This window comes from Scyliorhinus torazame, chromosome 9, assembly GCF_047496885.1.
Source record: "Scyliorhinus torazame isolate Kashiwa2021f chromosome 9, sScyTor2.1, whole genome shotgun sequence".
Classification (NCBI taxonomy): domain Eukaryota; kingdom Metazoa; phylum Chordata; class Chondrichthyes; order Carcharhiniformes; family Scyliorhinidae; genus Scyliorhinus; species Scyliorhinus torazame.
Genome location: NC_092715.1, coordinates 59,908,672 through 59,921,339, shown reverse-complemented (window position 1 = coordinate 59,921,339; position 12,668 = coordinate 59,908,672). Strand labels below are relative to the sequence as shown.

The window sequence follows — 12,668 nt, the reverse complement described above, 5'->3', positions numbered from 1 at the left end:
GCACCCGGAGGAAACCCACGCAGACACGGAGAGAAAGTGCAAAGTCCACACAGACTCCACATATCTTGAAGACTTCCACCAGATTACCCCTTAACCTTCTAAATTCTAGAGGAAACAGGACTAATTTGTATAATCTCTCCTCCTAACTTAACCCCTGAAGTCCAGATATAATTCTTGTAAACTTGTGTTGCACTCCCTCAAGTTCAAAATATCCTTCCTAAGGCGTGATGCCCAGATCTGTTCTCAGTATTCCAAGTGGGATCCAATCAATGTTTTGTAAAGCTGCAGCAGCCTAACTTCTGCGTCCTTATAGCCCAGTCCTCTGGATATTTGAGATGTTTTTATGTGAGATAGACACTTTGGAGTTATTGGTGCACGAAATGAAACTTCTGCCTGTTTGAACTATTTTGATTCCTGGACCTCATTGACATGTTGCTGGTAAGCCTAAATGCCAAGTGGGATGCTGTTCCAGCTTGTTGGTTTGAGATTGGCTGAATGTGGTGGCACAGGGGTTAGCACTGCTGCCACTCAGCGCCAGGGTCCCGGGTTCGATTCCAACTTCAGGTGACTGTGAGGAGATTGCACATTCTCCCATGTCTGTGGGTTTCCTCCAGGTGCTCCGATTTCCTATCCCAGTGCAGGCTATGTGGGGTTACAGGGATAGGTTGGGGGAATGGGCCTAGGCAGGGTGCTCTTTCGGTGGGTCGGTGCAGACTCGATGGTCTGAGTGTCCGCCTCCTGCATTAGAGATTCAATGGAATAAACATGGCTCTTCCCAAAGCAACCACAAATTGCAATTTCAAAATTGTTATATCCAGCAAGGTAACTGAAAGGCTGACGTTCATTGTTGAGGAAGAATAAAGACTTCTGTTGATAAATGCATCTTGTATGCACAATCGCTCTTTTAGAAGTTGTGGCATCTGAAAATGTGCAAAGCCTTTTGTCTTTCTTTCACATATTGCTTTTCCTCTGGCAATATTTTAGTACCTGTGAGGGGGAAAAAAACGTTTCAAATTAATTCCAGGGATTGTTGGTACGTTATAGGAAAAAGAAAAATCTGAAGTTTTAATGGTGGATGGAGACTGTGCAGCACGGTAGCACAGTGGTTAGCATTGTTGTTTCACAGCGCCAGTGTCCCAGGTTCAATTCCAGGCTTGGGTCACTGTCTGCACGTTCTCCCTTTCTGTGTTTGCTCCGGTTTCCTCCCACAAGTCCCAAAAGATGTGCTTGTTAGGTAAATTGGACATTCTGAATGCTCCCTCAGTGTAACCGAACAGGCGCCATAATGTGGCGACTAGGGGCTTTTCACAGTAATTTCATTGCAGTGTTAATGTAAGCCTACTTGTGACAATAAAGATTATTTTAAAAAGTCATCCTCCAAGTTTTGTGCTGAAATAAATATTTAAGGACGCTGAGCGATTCTACATACATTCGAACTGCGGCACAAGGAGTTGAAGAAACAGCTGCCAGCAATAGGGAGTATGAGCATCCATCAGAATTGGGGCTTTGCATGGGATGGGGGGGAGGGGGTTGTGTAGGGGCAAGGCCATACAATGGAGATGTCTGGCAACACGGAGGGTAGGTGTCATAATTGGCAGTATTTCAGAGGAGCAAACCTGAGGAATGGCAACACTGCAAAGGGAGACCAAATTCCTTGGATCTTTTGGGGATTGATTGAAGAAAGGTCCAGGAGTCTGTTCGTGAAGGGTTAGATTTGGATTTATTGTCACGTGTACTGAGGTACAGGAAAACGTATTGTTCTACATACATTCCAGACAGATCATTCAATCCATGAAAAAACATAGGACATACATAAATACACAAGGTACATAGACACAGACATCAAGTGAAGTATACGGAGTGCAGTACTACTCAGTAGAGAAAATGCGTGAAGAGATCAGTTCAGTCCATAAGAGGGTCATTCAGGAGTCTGATAACAGCAGGGAAGAAGCTGTTTTTGAATCTGTTAGTGTGTCTCTCAGACTTTTGTATCTCCCGCCCGATGGAAGAGGTTGGAAGAGAGAATAACCCAGGTGGAAGGGGTCTTTGATTATGCTGCCCATTTTCCCAAGGCAGCGGGAGGTGTAGACTGAGTCAATGGATGGGAGGTGGATGCACGTGATGGACTGGGCTGTGTTCACAACTCTGTAGTTTCTAACGGTCTTGGGCCGAGCAGTTACCATACCAGGCTGTGATGCAGGCAGATAGGATGCTTTCTATGGTGTGGGGGAATCTGTAAAAATTAGTAAGACTCAATGTGGACATGCCGAATTTCCTTAGTTTCCTGAGGAAATATAGGCATTATTGTACTTTTTTGGTCATAGAGTCAACCAGGACAGTGTGTTGGTGATGTGTACACTTAGGAATTTGCAGGATGGGAGAATTGATTCTTAGGTCTGGATGTATTGGGGAGGCGAGCCACTTTTGGTGAGTTGAATGGTACCTGTGTTAAAATTCACTTTCAGTGTCAGCATATCTCAAAATAATGATTCCATTTAATTGTTGCAATTAGAAGTGGTTTAAATTTAATGTTGGTAGGCTGTGAAATATTCTCGTGCTCTAAGTTGCCCCACGCTTTAAATTCTGCCCCCAATTTCGAGTACCAAGAAGTTAGATATTTACGAACTGGGAACAGTGTGGAGATGAGCTGAGCCCCATTGTCAGGGGATTGAGTTAGCACCTTTCGGCCTATTAATGAATAGGCAAGACTGGAGAAAAAGTTAATTTACACTGGTGGTACAGTGGTTAGTACTACTGCCTCACAGCACTAGACCCCCAAGTTTGATTCTGACCTTGGGTGACTGTGTGGAGTTTTCATGTTCTCCCAGTGTCTGTGTGGGTTTTAATCCGGTGCTCTGTTTCCTCCCACAGTCCAAAGGTGTGTGGGTTAGGTGGATTGGCCATGATAAATTGGCCCTTAGTGTCCAGGGATGTGTGAGTTAGGGGGTGGGGTGGACAGAAGAGTGGACCTGGGTAGAGTGCTCTTTCGGAGGGTCGGTGCAGACTCAATGGGCCGAATTACCTCCTCCTGTACTGCAGGGTTTCTAGGATTTAAACCGTGGAGCTAGAGATGGGAGACATGGCTTTAAATTAGTAAAGAGCAGTTATAGGATTGATACTAGGAAATTATTTCAGACTGATAAAAACGCGCGAGAAGTAAACTTCCAGATAAAGTAGCGGTGGCATAACCCCCAGGGTCATATATAACAGAAAAGGGGTGATTTATATTTCATTCGGGACATCCCTGTCAATCTAAATGGGTACTTTTTTTTGTATGTAGGGAACGCCCATGTAGAACATAGTTAGGGGTCGATGCTGCGATGGGTGACGAAGTTAAAATAATCAGGTTGAATGGACTAAGATGTGGCCCGGAATTGTCTTGTGTGATCTATTTCGCTTCTCGTGGGCTTTAGGACCCAGGGGATGGCAGGTTCGGGAGGCAAAGGGGAGTCCCTATTTGTTGGCGCTGACATTTCTATTTAAAGCGTGCCCTGAGTCAGGGAACCTGGGCTCCGCAATGACAGGCTTCTAGAGTCTCTCCATTAAACTGGCAGTGCAACAGGAAATAGGAGCGAAAATGGAAAACTTGGAAGCTTGCTTTCCTGCAGAAAACCCCGATAAAATGGAGCCAGAAATCTCCTTCACGCTGGAGGATGAAACGTGTGAAGGTGGAGAGTTGGAGACGGAGGAGGAGGAAGAACTTGGGGAAAGGTAACGGAATTCACAGGGGAAACCAGTTTAGTCAGCGGGGAGGGCAATTTTGGGTTAATTTGCCACGGTGAATGGTGCTGGGAAAGGTTGTAAAAATGGTGTCAAGTGCAATTGTGTGGCATTCAAATTAACTTTGCTCAGGCTCCTCGCCTGCAGTTTGGCAGTGGCAGTGTTTGTACTGTTGGCTATTTAAAGTGACTCAGACACCAGATACCATCGCATCTCTGCCCCTCCTACTAGCTGTCTGCTAGAACCAAAATAATTTTGCATTAAACGGAATGCCGTTGTCGGATGACACTTTGGCTGGGCAAGAAGACTCATTACCCAATTGGATGGTGCTTGGTTGTTAACCAAACTGTTTCCACCCCCCCCCCCCCCCCCAACACACACACACACACATGATTTTCAATGTTTTTATATCTGACCGAGAAATGTTCAAAGAATATGACAAAAAAATGAATGGGTCCCCGGGATTTTTCACCTGGCTTGAAGACAACAGTGTCCTGGAGATTTATGAGAACACAGAACATACAGTGCAGAAGGAGGCCATTCGGCCCATCGAGTCTGCACAGGCCCACTGAAGCCCTCACTTCCACCCTATCGCAACCCAATTACCCCTCCTAACCTTTTTGGTCACTAAGGGCAATTTAGCATAGCCAATCCACCTAACCTGCACGTCTTTGGATTGTGGGAGGAAACCGGAGCACCCGGAGAAAACCCACGCAGACAGGGGGAGATCGTGCAGACTCCGGACACAGCCAGTGACCCAGCGGGGAATCGAACCTGGGACCCTGGTGCTGTGAAGCCACAGTGCTATCCCCTTGTGCTACCGTGCTTATCTTCAATTCCTGGAATTTGCCAGCCAGTCCTAGAGGATTGGCAACGCTAGCCCAGTGTCTTGCAAACGTTATTTTTCCCGCGACACACTTTTTGCCAACCAGCTGACCTTCGCGACACATGCCCTGTTCGCTTACCTTTAATTCAAAAGGGGAACCTGCTTGATCCTCATGATCTCACACCATCAGGCTCACAGGAGGAAAAGGCAGTGCGCATATCGGAGTGAAGACATCAGCCAGTTCCCTTGTGCCGACTTACCGTCTTTGTCACAATGGAAAATCAAACCTCACATGTAGGTCGTTGGGAAGGGCAATAGTAACACAATGCTTGTTTTACTCAGCAGTGGATACTCCTGGGAGATGCTACTCCAGAATTCTAACAGACACATGTGCTTTTGGTGTGTTTTTAATGTGCTAGCACAGGTCAGGTACAGCACCGTAGTCTTTCATTTGGAGTCAGCTGTAAGTTAATAATTGACTCTGGGGTCTCGACCTCAAAAGGAATATTTCACACACCTCTTCACTTAATTAATATAATCTTTATTAGTGTCACAAATAGGCTTACATTAACACTGCAATGACATTACTGTGAAAATCCCCTAGTCGCCACACTACGGCACCTGTTCGGGTACACTGAGGGAGAATTCAGAATGCCCAAATCACCTAACAAGCACTTTCAGGACTTGTGGGAGAAAACCAGAGCACCCAGAGGAAACCCACGCAGACACTGGGAGGACGTGCAGACTCCGTACAGACAGTGATGCAAGCCAGGAATCGAACCTGGGTCCCTGGCACTGTGAAGCCCCAACCACTGTGCTACCATGCCACCCAGTAACTCTTCCTTTTCCAGTACTTACCTGCATATAACACACATGGGCTTTGCATCCTTATTTGAATTGGCACAATAGAAAAAACCTCAAGAAATCATCTTTCTACAGCTTTGTTCCCGAGTTAAGTTTCTTTTTTGTAGGCTGTTAACCAAAGGCTCTGGAGATCTGTACTGCGCTACCACTTACACTCCTCTGTCCTGCCCTGGACTCACCTGAGCAGCTCTCTCCAGGAGATTTATTTGTGAGATTCTGGCCAATAGGTACATTGTCTATTTGTGTCTCTGGCCATCTCTTACTTGTAAGAAAACAATTCACTTTCACAGTCCTCGTGCGTTTCTTGCCAGCAGCTAGAAAATGGAAGAAGCTCTCTATGGTGATTAGGCGGCAAAAGCACGTACATATCGGGCACTTGACGTCAAGTGTACGTGCAGGTCTCGTGACCTGCTCACTGCTGCTGCTTCTGGTCAGAAGACTGCACACAGCCTAATTTACTCCTTATTTAAAAGGCAGCAGCCGCCATTCTCAATAAACATACCAATAGCCGCCGTTGAGCGCTTCTCCCACAAATGGGACCACCAGGGGAATGCTGTGACCGATGGCTCCACGCCCTTCCCGACACTCATCCTCAACCTACCCACTGGTCGCGACTCACACTTTGAAAAGCTCTCGCCCATTCAGTAATGTGGTTGTATGATAAGGACTGAAACATCCGATAATTGACTTGAATAGTAGGGTTATTCATGGTCTGGTATATGAAGCAAATCATTTCCTTAGTCTGTTGTACAACTTTTAATCCAACTCCAGTTTCTGGAGCTGATCTCCTTGGAGGAGAGAATGCCTCTGCTATGTTGTAACCATTCCATGATTCTGTGAACTTGCCTCTAGCTAGCAATGTGAACATACACTGGTAATTAAACTGAAAATTAAAAATTTAATCTTAGTGCCATGATTTAATCCATGAACAAAAGTCTCCCCTGCAAAATCCATAAAGGACAGTCATGATAATGGAAGTGGGAGTTACAGCATTTGCAACACTGGCTCCAAGCCATGATGAAGATAAGAAAGAAAGTGAAGATTGGAAATTGGTAATTAAAACAGGAATTTCTAGAAATGCACAACAGGATGATCAGCACCAATAAGCAAAAGATAGGGCAACAAACAGGCCTGGCCCTTCATCGAGTATTTTCTGCTTTCATATGCTGCCCTTTTTCTCATGCCCAGCTAGCCTTGTATTGAATTTTGATGTCACCATACTTGTGAATTAAATGGTTCTCACAGTGGAGGTGGCAGGTACGGTCAAATTTGCCTATTCGCTCTCTGCAGTTGCGAAACACCCCCAAAATTGATGGTGACTTGTATGTAGTTGTTGTATGTAACTGTCTTCCCTATAGTAACATTTTATTAGCTAACATGGCCTACTGAGAATAACTGCAAGCCACTTGGAAATTAAGGGGCGTCATTCTCCGCCGGCGGGAGTCTCCGTTTTGCCGGCGCTCGGGGGTTTCCCGACGGCGTGGGGCTGCCCCACAATGGGAAACCCCATTGACCGGCCGGTGTAACGGAGCATCCCGCCGGCGGGTCGGGGCAGAAATGTGGCGGGGCGGGATGGAGAATTTTGCTTAAGATGTGCATGACATTTGAGCATAAAACATGTTAAATAGTCAGCTGTATTTGCAGGAATATTTTCACAAAGCATGGTAATGGTCATTTAGAGTCATAGGGCATGATCCCCTGCTCCTGGGATCTACCCTGCTCGCCATGCCTCGCGGGATTGGAGGCCTCCAGTTGCATTCCTTTTGGACAAGGTGGTGCCCTGGCACTGCTGGTGAACTTTGGTGAGGCCACAACTGGAGTACTGTGTGAAATTCTGGTCACCACATTATAAGAAGGATGTGATTGCACTGGAGGGGGTGCAGAGGCATTTCACCAGATGTTGCCTGGAATGGAACATTTAAGTTATGAAGAGAGGTTGGATAGGCTTGGGTTGATGTCGCTGGAGCAGAGAAGACCGAGGGGTGACCTGATCAAAGTGTACAAGTTTATGAGGGACATGGATAGGGTGAACAGGGAGCAGCTGTTCCCCTTAGTTGAAGGTCAGTTATGAGGGGACACAAGTTCAAGGTCAGGAGCAGGAGTTTTTGGGGGGGGGATTTGAGGAAAAACCTTTTTACCCAGAGACTGGTGACGGTCTGGAATGCACTGCCTGGGAGGATAGTAGGGGTGGGTTGCCTCACATCCTTTTAGAAAGTACCTGGATGAGTACTTGGAACGTCATAACTATGGGCCGAAGGCTGACAAAAGGGATTAGGTAGGCAGGTCAGGTGTTTTTTATGCGTCAGTGCAGACACGATGGGCCAAAGGACCTCTTCTGTGATTCTGCTGTCTTCAGAGATCTATGAATGTGCACAACAAGGTCTCTGGCCCTCGGTACTTCCCGACCATTCATTGTATATTCCGTTACCTTGTTCGTCCTCTTAAAATGCATTACTTCACATTTTCATGGTTAAATTCCATTTGCCACTTTTCTGATCAGCCCATCTATATCATCTTGTAATCTGAGCCTTTGCTGCTCACTATTTACCACACCACCAATTTTTGTGTCATCTGTGAACTTACTTATCATACCTCTTACATTCATATCCAGATCATTAATGTATACTACAAACGACAAGGGACCCAGCACCAATCCCTGCGGAACACCACTTGACATATGCTCCAGTCACAAAAACACCATCACCCTCTGCCTCCTACCACTAAACCAGTTTTGAATCCAGTTTGCCAAATTGCCCTGGATCCCATGGGCTCTTACCTTCTTCATCAGCCTTGTCAAAAGCCTTACTAGAGTCCATGTAGAATACATCAACCACACTACCCACCATCAGCTGAGGTAGATAGTGGGCTCAGAGGCCAGGGCATCCGGCCATGGCGGCTGGCATGGGTGCTGGCATGTGGGGCAGGGTGGGGGTTCGGCCTTCCCCTGAGGGGGGGGCCAGATTGCGGGTGTGTGGGGGGGGGGCAGGGTTAGTGCCAGGGGCACAGCGCTGCGTACTCACCCTGGCCGCCCTGAGGAGGTTGTGGAGTTTCTTCCTGCACTGCATGCCAATCCGGGCGAAGTTGCCCATGGCGCTGACCATGTCTGCCACCTGCACTCAGGCACGGCGAATGACAGCACCTGGTGGCATTTCTCCCAGGTCATCCTTCTCTCCTCCACGGCGTCCATGAGTGTGTCCAGCTCAACGTCCCTGAACCATGGCACTGCTCTCCTTCCAGCCATCTTGTCGGCTGGGATGGTGTGTGTGGAAGGATGGATCGTTTAAGTGCGGCTGCGGCATGTGAGCCTCCTGTCCGCCAATCACGGATCCGGCACCGTTTTGCATGGAATTGGTTGTGTTCCACGTGGAGATGTTGCTAGCTCATTTAAAGTAGCTGAAAAGATGCACCATTTTGTCTATCGTAAAACGCCCCTGTTTCAATGTCGGCGTCAGCACTTAGTCTCAAAATCGGAGAATCCAGCCTGTGATCTCCCTTTGATAAAACCATCCTGACTATCCTTGATTAATCCTTACCTCTCCAAGTGGATATTAATTCTGACCCTCGGAATCTTTTCCAGTAGTTTCCCTCCCACTGAAGTTAGGCTCACTGGCCTGCAATTTCCTATGTCCCTACTTCCCTTCTTGAATAATGGCACCAGATTATCTATCCTCCAGTCCTCTGGCAGCTCTCCTGTGGCCAGAGAAGATTAAAAAAATGTTGTCAGAGCCACAGCAATCTCCTTCCGTTTTTTTAGAAAATATTTTATGAAGGCATTTATAATTTTAACCACCAGGTATCAACAGGAACAAAACAAGATAAACCCCACCCCCCACCCAATAACAAACCCCAGCCAATATGGCTTACACAAACTGAACCTTCTTCCCCAATGGCTGCCACCCCCAGGCAAACCACTGCAGCAATCCCCTCAAAGTGAACTTGATTTTCTCGAGTCTAAGAAGCCCCGCCATGCCGCTAGCCCATACCCCCGACATCGGGGGTTCCGAGTCCCTAGTAGGATCCGTCTCCGGGCCACCAGGGAGGCAAAGGCCAAGACGTCGGCCTCTCTCACCCCCTGGGCTCCCGGATCTTCTGACACGGCAAAGATCGCCACCTCTGGACTCGGCACCACCCTCACCTTTAATACTTCTGACATGACGTCAGCAAACCCCTGCCAAAAAACCCTCAACCTCGGACATGCCCAAAACATATGGACGTGGTTCACAGGCCCCCCCGCACAGCGCCCACACCTATCCTTCACCCCCTCAAAGAACCTACTCATCTGGGCCACAGTCATGTGCGCCTGTGAACCATCGTGAATTGTATCAGGCTGAGCACACGGTGAGGATGCATTGATACGCCTCAGGGCCTTCTCCCATAATCTGGCCTCCAACTCCCCACCTTCCTAATTCCTATATCTACATCGTCCTTCTCCTCAGTGAACACAGATGCAAAACCTCTGTTAACCTCATTTAAAACCTCACCTATATCTTCCGGTTCCACGCACAAATTGCCACATTGGTCCTTAATGGGCCCTACTCTTACCCTGGTCAACCTTCTGCCCGTAATATACTTATAAAACACCTTTGGATCTTCCTGTATTTTACAGCCGGGGCTTTTTCACGCCCCCTCTTCGCTCTCCTAATTTATTTCTTGAGTAACCCTCTGCACTTTCGATATTCCTCTAGGGCTTCTGATGTTTTGAGCCGTTGGTTTCTGTCATAAACCTCTCTTATTCCTTATCCAATGCTGGACATCCAGGGGTCTCTGGATTTATTGCTCCCACTGTTTACTATCATGGGAACATTTTGGCCCTCTACTCTCTCTATTTCCTTTTTGAATGAATCCCACTGCTCTGATGTAGATTTTCCTTCAAGTAGCTACTCCCAGTTAACTTTGGACTGATTTAGATTTGTCACGTGTACCAAGGTACAGTGAAAAAGTAGTGTTCTGCATGCAGATCTTACTATACATGAAAAACATAGGACATACAATAAATACACAACGTAAATACATAGACATCGAGTGAAGCATAAGGAGGGATTTTATTAAAATTGGCCCTCCCCCAATTAAGAACCTTAGGCCTCTCTCCGGCCTCGGTACTCTCTTGCTTAAGCGGAACGAGGCCGGTGAGTAGCGAAGGAAGCAGAAAACGAGAACCGTGCCATGCGCCAGTTTGCGATGCAACCGGTAGGCAAAATTAGGATCTCGCTGTAGCATGGTGAGAAACCAATTATCAGCACTTAAACCCTATTTCCATACAATTATCGAGAGCCACCCCATATCCAATGGCCTCCCATCATTCAGTGGCCTCCCCAGCAAGTGGTCATGCTGGCACCAATTAATACTCCTTTTGAAAAAAGTGATCCTCGCGTAAGCGCTTCTGTGCGAAGCCAAGGAGGTGAGTAGCCATCTGTGCTCACAGGCAAAGAACCCGAGGGTGCTGGGCTTGCCACCCCAGTGCTAGGCAGAGGGGGTGTAGGACCCTCGGCTGGGGGTGGGTAACCTTCCGCAGCGGTGGGTTGCCATAGGGGTTGGGGGGTGGCGCTGGGGGGGGCAACTAGGGGCAACCGTGCGCCGCACCACCACGCTGTTGTGCTATGCTTCTTCATGTAGCATAAGCTGCTTCCTTGATGTATACTCTGACAAAGGAAGGTTCACACTTGGAGATAGGTTTAACACATTTATTGAACAGTTCACAATTCACCGACTTGAGTCTGACTCTCCTGCTAATCTTGCTAAAGTAACTCAGTCTAACTAACCCATCTGCTCTAAGCCATGCGGTGGGTGTGATGCTTCTGATCTTCCCCTGTCCTTCTCTCTGAGTGTCGCCTGTGGAAAGAGAAAGAGCATGTGTGCCCTGTCCTTTTATATGGGTTGCCCCCTTGTGGTATGTCACCTCTGGGTGTCTTGACTGCCCATTGGTCGTGTCCTATTCTATGTGTTCATTCGCTGTATGTCTGTGTGTCATGATGTCTCTGGTGCTCCCTCTAGTGTTACTTAGTCTAAGTGTATTTACATTCACCCCTTGTGTATTTACAGTGATGCATATCACCACACATGCCAAACCCTGGATCGTGTGTATCCATTCCAGGGGCAACCCTTGTCTCGGCCCGTCTGCCCCACCAACCACCCAAAGTCCCCACCAACTGCCGAGGCCTCTGGCTGTGCGACTGACGTCTATTGCTAACAGGGAATTGCCAATCATGGTTAAGTGAGCACTTCACACAGCCCAAGCGGGCGGGCAATATAGCATGTAGGAGTCATTGCCTAGCATCCCAATCAGACCATGATGCCTGGACACTGTGCTTGAACAGAACGGGAAGCACCACCACACATGCAACAGTCAACGTCTGAACACTGAGGGGATTGGACACAGCACCAAGGACATAGCCATGATCAGAGGGCGGATGAGTGCCATGGGGTGTGGATGGACGCCAGCAGAGCGGGTTCGGAGGTCGGAATGCATTGCGGAATAAAGTGACAGAGGCACCAAACTAGTTGTGCACAAAGGTGTTCATTGCGGTCAGACCCGTGTTATGCTCCTCTTGCTCAATGTGGGAGCTCAGGGACGTGGCTGATGTCCCTGGCTCCTTCACGTGCGGGAAGTGTGTCCAGCTGCAGCTCTTGTTAGACCGCGTGACGGCTCTGGAGCTGCGGATGGACTCACTTTGGAGCATCCGCGATGCTGAGGAAGTTGTGGATGGCATGTTTAACAAATTGGTCACACCACAGATTAGGATTGCTGAGGGAGAAAGGGAATGGGTGACCACAAGACAGAGAAAAAGCAGGAAGGCAGTGCAGGTGTCCCCTGCAGTCATCTCCCTCCAAAACAGGTATACCGTTTTGGATACTGTTGGGGGAGATGGCTCACCAGGGGAAGGCAGCAGTAGCCAGGTTCATGGCACCGTGGCTGGCTCTGCTGTACAGAAGGGCGGGTAAAAGAGTGGAAGGGCTATAGTCATAGGGGATTCAATTGTAAGGGGAGTAGCTAGGCAGTTCTGTGGTTGAAAACGAGACTCCCGAATGGTATGTTGCCTCCCAGGTGCACGGGTCAGGGATGTCTCAGGTCGGCTGCAGAACATTCTGAAGGGGGAGGGTGAACAGCCAGTTATCGTGGTGCATATAGGCACCAATGATATAGGTAAAAAACGGGATGAGGTCCTACCAGCAGAATTTAGGGAGTTAGGAACCAAGTTTAAAAAGTCAGACCTCAAAGGTAGTAATCTCGGCGTTGGTGACGGCACCGCTGCCGCTCTCG

At 48.0% G+C, this 12,668-nt stretch overlaps 1 protein-coding gene across 1 annotated transcript in view; it reads left to right on the top strand.

The window, feature by feature from the left end:
• Positions 1-3,521: 3,521 nt before the first annotated feature.
• The window catches only part of LOC140429234 (uncharacterized), a 188,588-nt gene continuing 179,441 nt past the window's right edge, over positions 3,522-12,668 (top strand). The window contains exon 1 of the mRNA XM_072515986.1: positions 3,522-3,711. Within this exon, the coding sequence (XP_072372087.1) occupies positions 3,578-3,711 (134 nt within the window). The 5' untranslated portion in view covers positions 3,522-3,577. The remainder of the gene's footprint in view (positions 3,712-12,668) is intronic.